At 50.2% G+C, this 19,963-nt stretch overlaps 1 protein-coding gene across 1 annotated transcript; it reads left to right on the top strand.

Moving 5' to 3' along the window:
• Window positions 1-305: 305 nt before the first annotated feature.
• LOC142088440 (synaptotagmin-12-like) lies at window positions 306-16,369 on the top strand. Its single transcript, XM_075163822.1, has 6 exons — window positions 306-353; window positions 1,074-1,187; window positions 10,007-10,399; window positions 12,964-13,083; window positions 14,151-14,262; window positions 16,068-16,369. The coding sequence occupies exons 1-6, from the start codon at window positions 306-308 to the stop codon at window positions 16,367-16,369; spliced, it is 1,089 nt and encodes a 362-aa protein (XP_075019923.1).
• The last annotated feature ends 3,594 nt before the right edge of the window (window positions 16,370-19,963 follow it).

Here is a 19,963-nt window from a genome sequence, read left to right as displayed (position 1 = left end):
CGAGGTGTAGCTTCGCTAATTGAGCTCCTTGTAGCCGCGTTAGATGCATCAGCTCATCTCTAATGCGCAGTAACTGCAAATCAAGTCGTGAGGCTGCACTTGGAGATAATTAGAATATAAAGCACCCAAGAGTTTTCTCTGTGGCGCCTCCCAAAAAGAGGGAAAAAAAGTCTGTTTTGTTCAGCCCTGACTGCAGTGGCGAGCTGCTGCTTTCTTCACAGCAGGCTCCCGGGGGATCCCTTCCCCATTCCGTGCCACAGCATGCAAAGCAAATCTAAATTAGACATGCTACGTGGCGTGCAGCCATGCCTCATAACTACAGCGGGATCAAAGATAGCTATAATCCCAACGAGGTGGGTTAGAGTCAGCTAATGAGTGCTCTGGGGAAGGAATCCGGCTGGATTTGGATGGCTTGATGGAGAGCAAGCGGAGCTCCCAAGGCTGGAGAGACAGAATGGGACTGATCCAAGGCTTCTCAGGCAAAATCCTCAAAGCCCAGGTGGGGTAAGGAGTGAAAATCAGGTGAAGGAGGAAGGAAAGCACTGGAGGATGGTGTTCTACCTCCTTTCTCACCTCCCTCCACAGTTCTTGGCCCTGTAATCTCCATGTAACTTGGCACCATCTTCTGAAAGAGAGAACCACTCCTGCTTTTCAGACGGCTCATTGTCTCTAAGTGTTTAAAGCATCTTTAGGCTCCTGGATTTTACGCCTGGCAGCCCTGGAAGGGTATGGGATGGTGTTGGCACAGCTGAGACTATGGATCTAGCTCCAGCAGTGTGTGCAAAGACTTCCCATTCACTGCTGGCATCCAGCTGCAACAGCCCCAACATTCACAGGACGTACTTGTCAAAAAGGAGATCCTATTGCTTTGGCTAGAGAAAGAAGAGTTAGAACAACTGCATAGCAAAAGCCGATGAAAAGCACTCATTTATCCTGTGCTTTTTATGGGCTTGCAGAGCCGGGAGGACTTCACGTACCAGTATGGATTGGTTTCACCAAGAGCAGCAAGGGGTTATAAATGCTCTCCTACAAGCGTCTAGAAGCTCAGCCTTTCTCCTTTGTGTCCTGCCCAGTGCCCGCTGGGCCTTTCCTGGGAGCTGCAAGGGAGCCTGGTGTGGAGCAGCTCTCACTGTGGCCCTGACAGCCGGATTTTCCAAGCGGGCATCCAAAACACCAGCCCTCCGCAGGTTTGCTGGAGTTAATTATGCAGCAGCCTCTCCACCACATTGTTCCCCACGTACGCCCTGTTCTGAGCCAGCTTCGTCAATGTTGGCTCCTGTCTTGCTGAGCAAGGTGGTAACTTGTTTTTCTAGTGCAGCAAACCAGTCTCTCACCACATCGGTGGCGGCGTGGCGCGCGTATGCTCTCAGAGGGCTCCCAAGGACCCGCTTTTACGCCGTTTCTGAAGGTATGATTTTTGTTTAAGTTGCCCAGTGTTGAGTTAGGCACCCGGGAGGAACCGGGAAGGGGATCCTCTCGGTTTTGCAGGGAAATAAAATGATGTCCCCAGCCTGCGGGACCCTGGCAGGGCTGTTGGTGCTGCAGCAGGGCAGCCGAGCTCCTTCTGGGGATCCCTCTCATGGGGCGGCAGCGCTTTTAGAGGGGGGCTTGGGAAAAGAGGAGAAGGGCGAGATGTTTTCTGTTACTGGCGGAGTTGCAAACGGTGGTGTGCAGGAGTGCCTGCTCTGCTGGAGGCTGTCGTTCACAGGACGGGGAATAAGTGACAGCCCGGTTTAGGTGACGGAGCCCCGGGGAGGACAGGGGGATGCATGTGCAGTGCCAAGCCGGTCCTGCCCCTGTTGTGTGACAGAGAAGTTGCTCACATTAGTGCGGTCCAGCTTGCTTCGCGATGGGGGGCAGCGGCTGTCTTTATACAAGGGGAAGGTGACTTTAACCAAGGTCCCTGGGTGCTGGACTAGGCGTGGTGGTTACGGAGACATTCAGCTGCACTGTGTGCTCTTATTTAGATGTAATTCAGATGCAGGTTCTTAAAAGTAACTTCTCTCAGGTGAATGACAGCCAATTAACGAGTTTATCTGAAAATGTGAGTGTCCGCTGCCCACACAGAGACCTCAGTGATGGTTAACAATGTCAGGAGGCTTTTCTAGGACAAGCAGTGCATAGGTCTCCTGTCCCTTCCTTGCTTACTCATGCCCTTACAGGGAGCAGGCAAGGCTCCTCTGCCTTCAGGATGTTATCGAGGAGGATGCCAGGGTCTAGCTGGTATCGCCAAGGTGTCCTTGGCTCACAGATTCTCCAAAATCCCCCGTCCTGATGGGAGCCCACTCTGCACTGGCAGAATGTGCTGTTCCCCTCGCTGGTGCAATGGTACCCTCAGCTCAAGACAGACATCCAATAATTCGGTCTCCCTGTGTTGTGTGAGCTGAGAGCACGCCCAAGGATCACAGATGCTGAGGCTTCGGGCAGCCGCCTGTACCGGTGCCTTTGTACCTGCTGGGTGAGCCGGGAGTCATTATGGGCACGTGTATCGATGGGCGAAATCTGGCCGTGGTCTTTGCCTGGAGGTTCTGAGGGTCTGCTAGGCCTGCTCGAGGAAGGAGGCTCAGACTCATAAGCACAAGCGTGAGGACTGGTCAGCCCAGGAGGAGGTGGTGTTGTAAGGCCCCTCCTAGGGAGAAGCTCTGCTAGTCTAAAGACAGTATCTCGTTGCAGGTTAGTAGTGAGTTAAATTTCTTGGGCAGTTTTAAAGGCTCCTCTTAGTCCCATTTTTTTCAGGAAGCAAATTATTGGGAAGTGTTTGTTTAGGCTGAGGTTTAGGTCTCACCCCCAGAAGGATATTTCTGCCAGGCACCTTCTGTTCTTTGCTCTTGCTTCATCTCCAGCAGTGATTGCTGGCGGTACGTTTTGCAGTGCCCCAGCAGTTGCATGGGGTTCTGCACCAAAGGTACAAATACAGTCAGCGTTGAGAAATCATAGAAGGAGATACCTAATATGAACATCAACTTGTTCTGAGGTGAAGAAATCATGAATATTCAGGGCTTCTGTGCAGGAAGTTTGACTAAACTGATTTCTGCTTTAAAGCTTGTTTTGGGATGTATAAACCAGCAGCAATTTCTTGGAACAGCTCTTATCCAAAGCTGGGCATTGTTTCTTGGCTGCTCTTGTTTGCTAGAGGTGAGTAAAATGTTTGCTCCCCTGGCAAGGTTAGTGTTTTAATATCACCTTAAGCAATCAAAAAAGAAAGACAGCAAGTGCTATTCCCTACCAGAGCTTTATGGTGACCGGGTGTAAAGGTGTGGATGGGAAGGGCTGCTCATACACGAGCTCCTCACCCCTTCTCCTTCCCAGCTGGATTAAGTCCTCTCCTGAAAAGGGTGATAAAGCTCTTAAGGGATCCTTATCCTGAGGGCAAATCCCTTCCTGCAGTCCTCATTTTGATTCCTTAGGCTAAGCAAGGATGAAAGGCTCTGCTGAGCCATAGTCCAACAGACCACCATTCGTCTTGGAGCAAAGCAACACAGACAGAAGCCCAAACTAAGCTGCTGCTTCTTCCTAGGACTGTCAGGTTCCTTCCAAGGGCAGGTGACAAACTCTCCAGATCCCTTTCTCCAAATTTCTCCCGTTACAGAGGCCCATCAGGCTCTCACACCTGCCCCACAGAGGAACAAGTGGGCACCCCAGTCCTGCTCCTGCCTGTCTCTCCCCCTTTTCCCCGTGTCTCCTTTGCCTGCCTTAGACCTCCCAGAGTTGCTCTACAAACTGCAGCTCCCCGAGGGTCTTGCTGCCCGAACAGGTCTGCGAGTGGGTGGCCATTTACTGCAGGCGCAGCGGAGAGGAAGGCACCAAAATCTCCGTATCTGACGAAGCTGCCTGCTAAGCCCACAGTTTCATGACTCCTGGCCAGCACGTTTCTCATCAGCACAGTAAGCAAGTCAAGCTGGTGAACTCCCAGACGCCGGTGCCATCACAGCGACCCAGCCGGGTGCCGATCCCGTAACCCTGCAAAGGGTCTTCTTTGGATCAAACCCTACAAGCCAGATCCGGTGACCCAGACAGACTTGGCCCTTGGTGGTTGCAGGGAAGAGCAAGATAAGGCTCAGGGAAAGGGAAAAAAGTTGGGAAGAGATCTGGAGCAACTTCTGTAGGAGGAATGACCGGCTGAGCTAGGACTACTCAGCCTGGGAGAGGGTGGCCGAGGGACAGAAGAGAGGTCTAACACCAGGAGTGTCTGGAGGAGTAAACAGAAAACAACTCTCCGCTGTTCCCTTTCCAGTTCAAGATCTAGGCAATGACAAATTAAACCATCGTGTGAGAAGTCAGCTAACTAAAGGAGATGGCAGTTCTTGCGTTGGGTGGGAGAAGTTCTTGGTAGAGGATACTGTGGAAGCTAGCATCTGACACAGCTTAAAAAGGCAATTGGATGAATAAATAAAAAAACCCACCGAGACTTATCAGAAGCAAGTAAGGCCCTTAGCTGCATACGTCAGGAGGCCGGAGGAACGTTTTGGGGGAAAGTATCATCGGGTGCTTACCCTGGTGTCCCCAGGCACCTGCTGGCAGGCGCTGCCAGAAGGCAGTAAGCAGGAGGGAGGTAACCAGGATGCAGCCAGCCGTTGTGAAGCAGTGATATGTAGAGGGCAAGGAAGCAGGCTGAAAAAAAAAAAGAATTGCGGGAAAATCACAGGTGCATCACATTTCTAGTGGCCTTTCGCCTGGGAAGACCATAAGCTGCTTTGTGAATTGCTCTGGACAAAAGCCGGGCAATCCAGCAGATGCCTGTCTGCGTGGCCATGACGAGAACAGATCTGTGATAATGCGGATGCTGGGAGCGCAAGCACAGGTAAGTAACGTTACTGACAAGTCCCTGTGAGGGCAACGAGACTAATTCTGTACGTGTGGGTCTGAGCTGCAGGTTGTCTGTGCGTACAGACCTATTCCTGCTTGGCTCGTGCAGCGTGGAGAGGCCGTGCTGAGCCCTTCCTTCTCTCTCTCGCAGAGGAACAAGATATGATACAGAAGAGCTCTGTCATGCTCGACTTGCACAGCTTACAGATGCCCTTTTCCAATACCTGGAAGTATGGGATCTTGGCATTAGCCATCCTCTTGCTCCTGGTGGCCCTGACCATCTTAACTTGCCAGATGTGTCAGCTCCAGAAACGCAACAGGACTGGAAAAAGTAAGTATTGGGCAACAGTGCTCAGCAGCCACCGGGAGCCTGTGTTTCTGCTACCCTTTCCTCTCAAAAAGCACCTTCCACCCTGGACCAAACACAGGAGCAGAGCAATGTCCTCAGCTTTTATGCTTCCAGCTGCCACCACTTCTGTCATAGTCACCCTGTGGCCAGCTGCGTGTCCAAGATCTCCATTACCTGATCCGAGACAGGGAAGGGAGCAGGTTCCTCCTGCTGAAATGAAGTTGGCTCTGTGTGCAAGAAGGCAAGAGGTGGGAAACCGGGGCAGGTCGCCTCTCCTGGTTGTTACCTGCAAGGGGGAGAAACAAGCCCCACATTACAGGATCCCACTAGCACGTCTTGCCCATACAGTCGTCGTAGCCTTGCTACGAGCCAGCTGCTTCTTCACCGGGCCAGACACATAAGCACGGCTTCCTCTGTCCTCTCCAGCCCAACTGTTATCTCATGCCCCAGGTGATGCCAGGCCTACCAACTCTTCCTCATTGTCCGCAGTTCTTCCCAGCCTCCTGTCACCCAGCCTCAGCAACCCCACCCTGCTTGGATGGCTTTTACAAAAGAAAAAATAGAATAAAATATAAAATAGAATAAAATATAAAATAAAATAAAATAAAATAAAATAAAATAAAATAAAATAAAATAATAAAATAAATTATCTCTCCCAGCTGCCTCTTCCTCCTCTTCCCTTCTCAGGTGTGCCGGGTCACAAGCCATGACCGTGGCTGGCCCCACTTCTTCCGTCCAGAAGCATCAGGCCCGAGTGCCATCTGAGCACAGCTTTGCTAGACTGCTCCAGGATGCGTTTTTACTGTAAGCAGGTCGCAAGGCTGTCCCAGTGTCCCGATCCAATGGCGGGGGAGGTTTCGATACCATTGAATTTAAGACACAAACAAGGTCAAATGCCGCCAATTTCAAATGTCCTAAACAACTTTTATTATCAAAAGTTAAATTTATTAGCGATAGGATAGATTAGAACAAAGACAGAAATCAAGCAAGCATTCGGGATAGAGTTGCAAGAATAGTCACCACCATGGATCCGCGGCGTCCCGAGGGTCCAAGTCCTTTGGTGTTCCGGCGGCGGGCGGTCACACCAGGGCTTGTCTGGGCAGCCCCCTTCATCCTCCCTCGGGGCTGCAGTTTCCACGGCCACGGCACGTACCTGCACGTTGCTACATCCCTGCGCATGCGCGTGCGCTTCACGTGGCTCCGGCCTCGCTCCTCAGGCGGCTGCGCGTGCGCACAGGCTCCTCGCGGCTGCGGGGTCTCTCGCAACCTTCAGTTGACCCAACCGAGTCCTGCGCACGCGCAGCCCCCGCAAACCGGAGGTCTCCGTGGCCCCGCGGCCGCTCCCATGCTCTTCTTCGCCCAGACAAGCAGCCTCTGGGACAAGTGCTTTACGGCTCAGTCCCTCACACCCAGGTCTGAACCCACGGTGTTCACACCAGGCGGGCAGTGCCAGCACCGGCGTGATGGCAGTGTTAACACTGGTCCCTTCAGCAGCTCCCAGTAACAAGGTCTTGCTGGTGACAGCACTGTCCCTGCAGGAAGAGAGGTTGAGCAAGGTCATTGGATCCGCTGTCCTCCTACCCACGCCCCAGGTGTTGGGGGAAGAAACGGGATCTTTCCCAGCTGGACTAACCCTCCCCTCCAGGACAGGGCCGGGCACCAACTGAAGCCGATGTGAGTGTAAGACTGTGACAGCAGTGTCTTCATCCACTGCACTAATTTTCGGGGTACCCTATCTAAACGTTCTGCTTTCCGGAGACAGGATCCCGAGGGGTTTTTAAACTCTGGGCTCTCTAAAGGCTTTCACAAACTACCAAATGAAAATCCCACTCCAAGACTCCCATCATCATCTCCAAATGTCATCATCTCCAAGTTGGATGGTGCTTACTCAGCTTTTCTTTATGCCCACAGAGAAGAGATGTCACAGTGACGGCTGGGTTAGGATAAAGGCAGAGAACGGCATTTGGGGGAAGAAAACGCCGCCTCTTCTGCACGACACCGCTAGACAGAGCAATGCAGATGTCAAGGCAAGTGCACTGATGCGAGGGCAAAGTCAAGAGCCGTCCGCATGTTCAGAAACCCCCCAGGGTCAAGCGATGGACTGACTGACAGTCCGGTAGAAAACAAGACCCAAAAAGGCAAGAAAACAAACACAGAGAGACTCTCTGGCTGGAAGGAATGGAGGGAGAAGCGAAGTAGAATAGAATAGAATAGAATAGAATTAGAATAGAATAGAATAGAATAGAATAGAATAGAATAGAATAGAATAGAATAGAATAGAATTGAATTAGAATAGAATAGAATAGAATAGAATAGAATAGAATTGAATTAGAATAGAATAGAATAGAATAGAATAGAATAGAATAAGAATAGAATAGAATAGAATAGAATTGAATTGAATTAGAATAGAATAGAATAGAATAGAATAGAATTAGAATAGAATAGAATAGAATAGAATTGAATTAGAATAGAATAGAATAGAATAGAATAGAATAGAATAGAATAAGAATAGAATAGAATAGAATAGAATAAGAATAGAATAGAATAGAATAGAATAGAATAGAATAGAATTAGAATAGAATAGAATAGAATTGAATTAGAATAGAATAGAATAGAATAGAATAGAATAGAATAGAATAGAATAGAATAAGAATAGAATAGAATAGAATAGAATAAGAATAGAATAGAATAGAATAGAATAGAATAGAATAGAATAGAATTAGAATAGAATAGAATAGAATAGAATTAGAATAGAATAGAATAGAATTAGAATAGAATAGAATAGAATAGAATTAGAATAGAATAGAATAGAATAGAATAGAATTAGAATAGAATAGAATAGAATTAGAATAGAATAGAATAGAATAGAATAGAATTAGAATAGAATAAGAATAGAATAGAATAGAATAGAATAGAATAGAATAGAATAGAATAGAATTAGAATTAGAATAGAATAGAATGGAATGGAATAGAATAGAATAGAATAGAATAGAATAGAATAGAATAGAATAGAATTAGAATAGAATAGAATAGAATAGAATAGAATTAGAATAGAATAAGAATAGAATAGAATAGAATAGAATAGAATAGAATAGAATAGAATAGAATAGAATAGAATAGAATTAGAATAGAATAGAATAGAATTAGAATAGAATAGAATAGAATAGAATAGAATAGAATTAGAATAGAATAGAATAGAATAGAATAGAATAGAATAGAATAGAATAGAATAGAATTAGAATAGAATAGAATAGAATAGAATAGAATAGAATAGAATAGAATAGAATAGAATAGAATAGAATTAGAATAGAATAGAATAGAATTAGAATAGAATAGAATAGAATTAGAATAGAATAGAATAGAATAGAATAGAATAGAATAGAATAGAATAGAATAGAATAGAATTAGAATAGAATAGAATGGAATGGAATAGAATAGAATAGAATAGAATAGAATAGAATAGAATAGAATAGAATAGAATGCAATGCATTCTATATAAAATAAAATATTGCTCTTCCACTTAAACCAGAAACTCTTCACGTATGGTAACAGGGCCACACGCCCACTCGTCCCTGTTTCCCTGGCAGGACGAGTCAGTCACAGAGACACCCAACAGGGAAGGGGGGAGCACAGCGCTGATGCATCAGGTCAGCAGCCAGCCCCGCTGCTGTGGTTTTACAGGTATTGCAGCCCACCCACAGCGCCCGTGCACTGCGTTCCCATCCTCCCTCGCCCCTCAGCCTCCCAGAGGGCACTAGAAGTAGCCTGGGTAAGTTCTGGATGGCGAATTCAGGTTTTGACCTCTCATAAATAGGGCTGCTGGGATGCTTCAGCTCTTCAGGCAGCAACAGAACACAGCAGATAGGTATCACAGGGTGCGACAGGGACCTTTGCTCCTGTTTCCAGGTGCGGTAAGGAGAGTTGCAGAGCTTATGGAGTCTGTTGCTGAGGGAAATGAAAACTCTGGCAGAGCAATTCCTGGGGAAACTGTTGCAAAAATTCTCCTCTCACTTGATCAAAAGTTTGACTTCTACTTGCTTCTCCTTTAGCTGTCTCTTACATTTTTACTGGAAAAGAAGCAATTGCAAACCTTTCCCATTCCCTCTCCCCCCCCATGACTGAAGAGACCCAGTTTCTTCTCCCCCTCCAGAGAAGGGAGTGGTTTCCAGTAAAATGGATTCCTCAAGTTCCTGGTGGCCTTCCCGCCGCTGGCCGGGGCTCGCTGCGAGCGGAGGAAGCCCAGGCACGCAGCCCTGCTGCGCAGCGCCGTGGCGGGGGAGAGCCGGCTCAGCAGCGGGAGAGCGGAGCCAGCACCAAAATACCACCGGCAGCTGCTACGTACAAAATGGCTATTAGAGGGTCGCAGCTGCTCCCCTCTAATTAGGAGAAGACCCAACGCCAGAAAGAAAAGCACGGCAAGAGGGGCAGAAAAGGCTGAAAGAGAGCCCGTCCGGCACGACGGGGGGCGAGGGAAGCAGCTGCCTTGCTGTGCTTGCCCTCCCGGTCGCAGCACAGCCGTGGGCTCACTGCGCACCTCGCTCGCTGTCCCGCCTGAGCTGACGCGGGGCTCCCGAGCGAGGCCAGGCTCTTTCTAGCTCTTTCTTCCCCACGGTCTGAACCAAGAGTAGATGCTCGCGCTACGCCAGCGAGCCGACCCGCCCCGAGAGGGGAGCGCGCGGGGCGCTGGCGGTGCCGCACGAGCCCTCCCGGGTCCCCTGCTCTACTGCGAAGGCACCAGGTCTAAACACACCTTCTTCTCTTCCTACCGTTGTAGGAACAGGGGAGAAGTTCAACACTACCAGACTATAAAAGACCCATATCTCTATTTTCCTCTTGTCTCATTTTCCTTAGGTGGAGGTGTTACGAACGGAGCTGGACGAGCCGTGCACGTGCCTCCTCTCCTCCTCCAGCAGGACCGAGGACCTCAGCAGCGTGAGCGGCGACTCGGGGCTCCTGCCCCGCTCCCGGGGCACGCTGAGGTTCTCCCTCCTCTACTGCGGAGAGCGACGCGAGCTGCTTTTGACTGGCCTGGAGGCCTGGGGGCTGCCCAGCCGTGGGTGTGCTGAGTCCGCCGTCCGGGTCCGGCTGCTGAGGCAGGTCCCATCCCACATCCCCGGGCTCCAGTGCGTGGTCCAGGAGTGGCAAAGCCAGGTGGTGAAGAACTGCAGCAGGCCAGCCTTTGGGGACCACTTTGTCTGCTCCCTGCAGGATGCTGAGGTGGAGGAGAGCACCCTGAAGCTGGAGGTGAGAAGGAAGCTAACTCAGTAGACATAAAGAAGGGTGCCTTGACCAGAGGAGAAATGTGCAATGGCTTCTGGACATGTCTCCTTCTCTTACCCCTCTGAGGAACACAAAGGGGGTTAGTCGCCGGGTCTTCTCAGAGTTCAGACAGTTGGGAGGTTGGCCCTTTGGCAACAGAAATAAGATCAAGATTGCCAATTGGCAGCCAGAAGGGTCAGAAAGCCTAGAACCCCTAAAACACTTCAGCTTTCAAAGGGGTGCCCTACTAATTTCTTGGGCATTTTATTTTTGGGCTCTGCAGTATTGGTATAGGGGGGGATTTGATTTCCATGAAGTCTGTGTTTCCCGGTGCTCTGTGTTCTCCCGTCCCTCGCCACAGGCATTCCCTGTGGAAATGTGCTTGGATGCAGCGTCCTGCAGCAGGATGCGGCAGAGAAACTGAGGCCTGGGGTAAATGCATGGCGCTGCCGTGGGTGAGCTGCGGGATGTCATACGGCGCGGGGAGAGCAGAGCCAGCTCTAAGGGAGACAACGTGGTGAGCAGAAGCAGCCTACAGCTCCTGTTAGCCTCTTCTCCCTCACTCTTTGTCACTCTGGCTCGGCTGCTGCTGACTTGCCTCATTTAGAGCTGTTTGGGTCTAGTGCAGGTGTGACACGGCAGAGGTACCCGCGAATGCCCAGGGATTTTAAGCGAACAGCATGGCTTGGCACAGGCAGCTGTGAGACATCCTCTAGACGGGGATGGATTTGAAATGTGCGCTGAGAGGACAGCAGTGGTGAAATCCACAGCAGACGAATTTTTCAACCGACTGTTCCCTGCCAGTGATCTGCAGAGACCACGAGCCAGCAGTAAGAAAGGGCTCGAAGCTGAAGTCGTCGTACTTTGAAGCCCTTGCCACATTACACCCTGGTGCCCAGGAGCTCAGCGGGGCGCAGAGGGAAGTGGATCACCCAGAAGCAGGAGCTGCACTAGCAGCAGGATAAAGACAAACCAGCACTGCAGAGTCGGTACAAACCCACAGGTCTCGAGGTGTTAGCTAGAGGTGCAACCAACCAGGGACAGACGGCTTTCCCGGGGGCACGTAATCCTTCAATGGTCTCTGGCAGGTTTTGCTCCCTCCCAGGAGCAGCCAGCAATTGCTATTCCAAAAGACATCAGTGGAGTAGATGGCTTGTAGGTCTGAACCTGAATGGTGATTCCCACATCTTGCTACAGATCTCATGTTCCTTGACAAGTGTCCAGTCGCACATTACTTCAAAGCCTCTTTGATTTCGCTGTTAAGTTTTCCTGCGGTAGCAGGCAGCAAAGCCAGGGAGCTTAGACCAGACGTGGGAAACGGTCGCATGCTGGAGAGCCACATGTTGGAGAAACAGCTGTGGAGGGGGGACACAAATTGGGGACTGAAGACATGTGTGGGCACATGCAGTGATGGCCCCAAGCTTCCACAGAATCATAGAATCATAGAATCATTAAGGTTGGAAAAGACTTCTAAGATCATTGAGTCCAACCGTCAACCCAACACCCCCATGCCCACTACACCATGTCCCTAAGGGCCTCATCTACACGTCTTTTAAATACCTCCAGGGATGGGGACTCCACCACTTCCCTGGGCAGCCTGTTCCAAGGCCTGACCACTCTTTCAGTAAAGAAATTTTTCCTAATGTTCAATCTAAACCTCCCCTGGCGCAACTTGAGGCCATTTCCTCTCGTCCTATCGCTGTTACTTGGGAGAAGAGACCGACCCCCACCTCGCTACAACCTCCTTTCAGGGAGTTGTAGAGCGCGATGAGGTCTCCCCTCAGCCTCCTCTTCTCCAGGCTGAACACCCCCAGTTCCCTCAGCCGCTCCCCATCAGACTTGTGCTCCAGGCCCTTCACCAGCTTCGTTGCCCTCCTCTGGACACGCTCCAGCACCTCCATGTCCTTCTTGTGGTGAGGGGCCCAAAACTGAACACAGGATTCGAGGTGCGGCCTCACCAGTGCCCAGTACAGGGGCACGGTCACCTCCCTGCTCCTGCTGGCCACACCAGTTCTGATGCAGAAACATGAAGCAAGATTCATGAAGCAAGTGTGGGCAGCTGCAGAGGACATGCCCTGGCGCAGGGGATTCCAGCACCTGCCCACCCCTCCAGCCAGCCCTGGCAGCGGAGGAAGGGCAGGACTCAGCAAGATCAGAGGGGCCGTGGCCTTCACACAGCCTGATGGAGCTGGTCTGAGAAAGGGGACAGGGCGAGGCAATGCCGCTTGATGTTCCAGTAGGCAGATGTCCAAGAGCAGCAGGGCGTTAGCAGAGGTGGAAGCATAGCAGAGGAGTTTTTTCAGGTGATACCAGTGGAAGAAAGCATCTGAATTTTTCTCCTTGGCATGGGCCTTCTTTGCTCTCATGACAGCCCAACCCTGACGCCCCCAAAAGCCCATGGGTGAGAATGGAAACACATGAAAGTAGACCCCAAAGGCAGGTAGCGCTCCTTGAATGAGGTGCGGCTGTGGTCCGTGTGGATGCACTTGTGGCGCAGCTCCATCCTGCACCTCACCCCCACGGACACGCTTTTTCCCTCTCTCCCGCAGGTTCAACGGTTCGACAAATACTCCAGGAACACTGTGCTGGGAGAAGTCAGGGTCACCCTGAGCAAGCTAAAGGCCTCCCAAAGCCTGGTTTTATGTGAAGAGCTGCAGGAGAACACAAAGGTGATGAGTCTATCACATGCCTTTGCCCTGTGTGCCCACACGGTGGCCAGGGAGCTGCATGTCAATACAGCCATCCCTTCATTGTATTAATGAGAAATCCCCACCCCGTACCCTTGGAGACCATCTGTGTGATATTCATGGTGGAACTCTCCTGCTCCCAGCACACTTCTCAGGCAGGATCTGCAGGAAGACAGGGCTTTCCAGGGATAGAGTTTGAAATTGCATCTTAAAGGTGAGATCTGCAGGGAAGGATAAAGGCGTATTGATGACCAAGCTTGTGTTGCAGCACCTTCTCCCTTCTCCACCCACAGAGTTCACTGTGCATTGGTGTCACGCTGGTGGCCATTTGGTTTGTTTAAAGAGACTGATGGCCCAAAATGAAGACATGTGTTCCAGTAAGGAATTAATAGCAATTTAAAAATGTTAGAGGTGTATTTTAAGTGGTTGCTGATGACAGTAGTGTATTTTATAACAGAGAACAAGTGGCATCTCAAGTCCAGCAACCTGAACAATTACTGTTTGTAAGAAACATCGCTTCATTCTCTGTACATGGGAAATTGATGTAAAATGTGAGCAACATGAATTTAATTCCAGACCTAGCTCTCATAGTGCCCTAATGTGGCAAAGTCTACAGCCTGTGGGGCTTCCTGTGGCCCTCCGGAAAAAAATGCCATGGTGCCATAAGAATTAGTACTGTAGTACCATAAAACTAGCACAGATGCATGTGGGTGTAGTCTGTGCCGTACCACCTCATGCAGTTATGTTTGATGGGACTCAAAACTCGGAAGACACCCTTACATCCAGGTTATCCAGACACAGGAGAACAGGGGCTCTTCCATTCATCCCTAGGAGAAAGGGAAACTGCCACGCTGAACAAATAAAGGGCGGATGCTGGCAATTGTTAAAAAGGTAAAATTCAGTCTCAAGAAAAATACTGAAGAGGACGTGTGGTGGCCCTGCAGTCTCTGTTGCTGAGGCCCCAAGAACACATTCATGCGGGAGGGTTGACGTGTGGCCTTGGTGGCTGCAGAGGTTGTGCTCACCACGTGCCCATATGCCTTTCACAGGACATTGTGGGAGAAGTGCTTGTGTCGCTAAAGTGCCTTCCCATCTCTCAGAGGATAGAGGTCGGGCTGCTCAAGGCAAAAACTACATTCCCTCGAAGCACTGCAGATAAGAGTAAGGGCTTTATACCTGCTGCTGTTGCTGCTCCAGTCTTTATTCTGCTGCCTGCTACCTTTATCTTACCACCCGGAGGGATGGGGAGGTGTTGGAGAGAAAGGTCCCTTGCATGCCCGTCGCAGCCCAACAAGCGCTGCCGAGTCAGACCACAAGTCTGTCTAGCCTAGCGACTGTCTCTGACAGAGGACAAAGTAGTATGGAAAGAAGACAGGCATAAGTGATACTCTCCCTCCCTCGCCCTGCCTCTTCCAATTCATGGCTTAGAGATTTCTTGAGCTGGGGTTGGCTTCTGTGTATTTGGAAATCCCCAGTGGATTTCTCCTCCCTGCACTCCCTTGGTCTCCCCTCAAGCCCATGCTAACATTTAGCATCCACAGCGCCCTGTGGCAGGGACTTCCACACCAACCGACACTTCCGTGAAGAACCACCTTCCCTTGGTAGCGTTGACCTTGCTGCCTCCATCTGCTGCTCACTGCCATGAGCGGGTGCACAGCCCCCAGCTCATTTCAGCAAGGTGGCCGTCTGATGTTAGATCCCGTGAGTTTTGACATGGGAACTGCTTTTGTTGGCTCATCACACTAATGAAACGCCCAGCTACTTCTCTTAGGTAATGCCTTCCACTCCTCTTCCCTCTGTCACAGGACTTGAATCCCATTTCTCTGCTCTGCAGGGACCTGAAGACCACACTTCATCACAGTCCTGTTGCCCTCAGTATAGAGCCAACTTGTTTTTCCTCTTGAGGATGCCTTGGGGTGGGGGCAGTGCAGAGATGCTACAGTGCTCCTTGGGGATGTAACCAGAGCATCACTATCACCTTTCAGTCTTCACTGATGAGGTGGCCCTCTGAGGCCATGGACACTTGAGAGCAGCCTTAGAGATGCTCTGCATTGCAGATAAGCTGTAGATAGCTTCCTACCCTGAGAAGGCTGAGGTAAAGCCACCTTTTTCTCATGTAACCCAACATTTGATGCACAACACAAGGACGCTGCAAATTTTGGGTTCTTGTCTTATGTGGGTTTCTCCTCTGCACCATCCAGCTAGTTGGAGGAATGGAGGGAAGGGAAGATCCGGCCATTTTCCTTCTGTAGTGCTCAGCACGTAAACAGAGAGAAAGTAGGCAGCCCTTTTGCTTGCCATGCTTTATGTCCTGCTCTCCCTCTTAGTTGTATGCCCAAGGTTTCCCCTTGGGACTGGGAGAAGCACAGCACACTTTGAATTCTTGAGCTGGTCTCTCCTGGGCTGAACTCCTCCTTAAATGCTCAAAAGATCTTCTCGCCTGTACCTCTAAAGCCACTGTTTTCCATTTTGCTAATTAAATACAGGCAAAGCAATTGCAAAGGCTCCTCTCTGTTGTTTCTTTCTGAGCTTTGCTGCAGGCGTTGGCTTTAGCATAAGCACTTACAGGGCTAGCAGCAGTAAATCCTTTCCTCCGTCACCCTGTTTCTACTAACTTCAGAGCTTGTTCCCCAACTACAGAGACTACTCTGAGGTAGTCCTTGTTAAATCATGCTCTACTATTATAGGATGGTGTGGTCCTACTAGCTATGTACCTACCAAGATGTGGTTGCCTTGGCCAAGTGGTCTGATTTCCAGCAGTACCGAAGCCAGCACAAGTGTTGTTGCTAGCTTTGAGAAATGTGGGATCAAGCCTGAAGAGTCGCGATATTCAGCTCTAATCAACACACAACCCTTTTCCAGCATGACTACCTTATGCGGTATTACGTCTATATTTGAGATGCCCAGATCTGGGACAGACATGGATACCCCAACGTTTCATTTCTCCTTTCTCTTCCCCATCCCAGATGTATATGCAAGGATAGATTTTTCCTGCAGAAACCACAGAAAAAAGCACCAGAAGTCCAGGCCACGGGCCCACACACCGCTCATCATCTTCAACGAGACTTTCCTCTTCCACATGCCTGAGCCTCCAGCGTGGGACTGCACGGTCCTGGTCTCCATTTATGAAGCGGACTCGGACCCCAGGCATCTCGTTGGACAGGCCACCCTGGGGAAGAGAAGAGCGAGTGAAGCCGCTGACCACTGGGACCTCATGATAAAGTCCATCCAGCAGCCCGTAGCTAAATGGCATCCTCTGCTCATTTAGAGGGGAGGTCTTCTGCAGCAGTTGCACATGGTGAATCTGGCCAGGTTTTCTTTCACGAAGACAAGCCAAGGCAGCACTCACAGTGGGTGTATCTACAAAAATGGGTCAGAGCCTGAGATTCTTGCTCCCTAAGACATGAACAGAGGTAACAGTCTTTTGGCTTTCTCCCACTCCTCGCTGTTGCTCCTGGCAGGGAAAGGGTTTTTCATCTTTGCTGATCCCATGTCATCTTTACGATAGCAGCAGGGTTTCAGCAGCGCCTTGAGCTGGAGAAGGTTTGTACTTACGGAAGGAAATAGAGCCTGCCCTGAAGTGCTCACCATGAATAGACGAGAGGAAAAAGGGATGGGAAGGAGGAGGAGTCAATGATCCTCTCTGTAAGATAGAAAGGCACTAAAAGGTTAATTGATTTGTCTAAGCTCAAAGGAGAAGTGTAGCTGGGAGCTTGAATTTGTGTTGAGATCCTCTCCAGCACCTCAGAAAGCCATCACCATTTTTTTCCTAATAGCCTCATGGGCTTGGCGTATTAGGACTTCCAAGTTTGTTACAGAAGGAGTGAAAACAGAGGCCCTGGGGCTATTGGAGTGGAACAGTCTTGGTGTCAGCACCACTGTGCTTCCACTGTGCTTTCCCATTAGGGGTGGTACTGGGAAAGTACCAACCATCTCTACTCCCAGACTCCAGCCAGAGGCTTTCATTAGCAGTAGACCCATCCCAAAACTGAACGTGGACACCTCTCCCCCCGCTGCGGGCACGAGGGTGATGTGTCGTCTCTGACCTCCGTGCAGAGGCAACTTCTCGTGCCGCTTGGGAAGAGACATCTCCCTGCAGGGAAGGGTGCTGCTCCCTGCACCGGGAGGGCGGCTGCTGCACCAGGGGCAAGCACCCGGCAGCACTGCCAAGGTGACCGTGGCTGCGGGGCTCTGCCCGGGCTCCGCGTCCAAACAGGGGCCACCAAAGCGAGACACATCAGCTGTCTGCCACCTCACGTCATCCTTCTGCCGCAGGAACCTCTGATGGAGGCTGGAGAAGGGCTGGAGCTGGAGCTGCTCCCCACCCTCCTCCTCCCCGCTCCTGGTGGGTCTGACGACTCAAGTGTTTCCTGCACCCTGAAGCGGGGAGTTCAATATACCTGCTGACATTTTTACTGCCATTAATTCTAATGAATCTGGGTATTCTTGCTGTCCGTGTCTTGCTTAGTCTTTTTCTGAATCTCGATGTATTTTGGCCTTCGGGAATTCCTGGGGCATGTTCATTGCATGTCATAGGGGAAAATAAATTAAAGAAAAAAAGATTTTTCGCAGCTTAAAATTTCCTTTCACCTGTCTCCCTGTCCTGGTCTGATAAGAGACTCATTTGTCATTTCCTGTACTCCCAGCACGTCTTCTGACTGATTTCCCAGGCTTTCAAAGCGGCAAATTCCCTCACATAAGAGCCATGCAGGCAGTTGTGGGTTGGAACTCCAGTTTTCCTTTGTTCTATGATTTTTCTTAGTGGCACTGCTTAAAAATCCTCCCCCCCTACCCCAGTCACAAGACACGTAAGGTCTCACCTTCTGAGAAATCTGTTAAATGGGTGGATGGGTTTTGTGTAGAATACGACCAAAAAAAAAGTGATTTAGGTCACAAAGGCTTATGTTGGTGTGGGAAGCAGGTGAAAGGAGGTCGGTAGAAAAGGGGAGGGAGGAGGAGGTGCTGGTGTTGAAATGGGTGCTCCTGCAGCCTTCCCCGCCTTTGCACAGCTCCTCCCGTGTTTGCTTGCCCTACAAAACGTCCTGGGTTGCAACACGGCTCTGACTCCCTGTCCTGTGAAGGCAGGAAGGGTGAAGCTCGGAGGAGGAAGGCTGCGATGCACTGCAGGCTGGTGGCGACGTTCGAGCTGGGATGAGATGTCCGAGAGGCTGGTATTCAGCTATCCGAGGTGCAAAGCCCAGGCAGGGCAGGGGGAGTGGATAACTAGGGGTGCTTGCAGGAGGATGGGATGGTGGCTCCTGGCTGGTGGAAGCTCTCCAGGTAAACATCATCGCAGAGCTGCAAGGAGATAACATAAAGGAGTTGCTGTTCTTGTCGTCCTCTGTCTTCCCCTCCCTGCAGAGGCCAAGCGTGGTTTGGTTGGCTTTGGGGTCTCCTTCCTTTCATGCATGACCATCTTCAGCCCTTCCAGGGTTTGATCTCCAAAGTTGTCCAGACGCAGCAGCAGCGGCAGCAGCCCTTTCTGACACAGGACCCCTGTCGCCCTGACTGCTACCGCACCGGGGGCAGAGGCTTTCTCGGGCCTCTTTGGGGACGTGCCGCTCACTCATGTCTTCTACAGCGGACAATTTTCCTCTCCCAAACACCGTGTATTGAATTTCACTTGAAGTCGATCCGGCCTTCGCTGTGCATGAGAGCGCATGGGCAACAGGTCTGACTCCAGATGGAGCCAAGCAATGCTCAGTTGAGGAAGAAAAAGGTGGCTTATAAATAAATACATAGTATTTATATATAAATATATATTATAATATATGTTAATAAATAAACAAGTACAAAATATTTAAATAAATAAGTATGTACAGGAGTACAGACAGGTGGGCAAGTAGCTCTGCAAATCCCACCAGCAAAGTATCACCAGCGCAAAGCGCTATCACACCTCAGAGCCATCACCTTCGTTTCCTTCTCATGCAGATTTCCCCACCTCAAGGCAAACGTGCAGAGAAGAAGCCAGCCTCTGGCTTACAGGTGGACACGCTGCTCAGGAGACAGTTATTCCACCCTCAGTGTAATGAGTCAGTGTGTTTATACAGTTAAACTATTAAGATAATTTTACTCCTCAAACTCTCAAAGCTTCTCTAATTAGCCTCTGGCAACTTTAGGTTTGGAGCTATTAACATGAATTGGAGATTCATTTCCGTGCAATTGCTTGTCCTGGTTGTTGGCCACGTTCGACTGGTTTGGGTGTGCCTGGGATAGCTCTGAACGTTAACTGCAGGCTCAAGTCCTTGCACAGCTTCTCCTGCCTACCTGTAGTAACTACAGGCGATGCTGTTCTTGGAATTGTGAAGCAGAATGCCCTACTGAAGCAGCAGAAGAAGTTTTGGTGACCCTCGGAGAGTCCCAGGAAACACGCAGTGACTGGGAACAGCCCGAAGGCGGCACCAATACCGAACAGAAACGCGAAGGCGCTTGCATTTGATCTGGGTGGCTTCAGCGAGAGGTCAATTACCTGGGATTATTCCTTAGTTTTTCCAGGGTTTGTGCTTTCCAGGGAGGTTTAGGCTGGACATTAGGAGAAATTTCTTTACTGAAAGAGTGGTCAGGCCTTGGACCAGACTGCCCAGGGAAGTGGTGGAGTCCCCATCCCTGGAGGGATTTAAAAGACGTGTAGATGAGGTGCTTAGGGACATGGTGTAGTGGGCATGGGGGTGTTGGGTTGACGGTTGGACACGATGATCTTAGAGGGCTTTTCCAACCTTAATGATTCTATGATTCTGTGATTCTATGATTCCTCTTCCCAGCTCCTCTCCCGGCTTTGTAGCGCCAGGCTCTCATGCAGGTACCAGCAGATTTGCATCAAATCAATGTGCAGCTGCTTTGCTGGAGCCGGGTGGGTTTAGCG

The sequence above is a fragment of the Calonectris borealis genome, chromosome 14, assembly GCF_964195595.1.
Source record: "Calonectris borealis chromosome 14, bCalBor7.hap1.2, whole genome shotgun sequence".
Lineage (NCBI taxonomy): Eukaryota > Metazoa > Chordata > Aves > Procellariiformes > Procellariidae > Calonectris > Calonectris borealis.
Note: the sequence above shows the minus strand (reverse complement) of the source record. Positions and strands in the feature narration are given on the sequence as shown.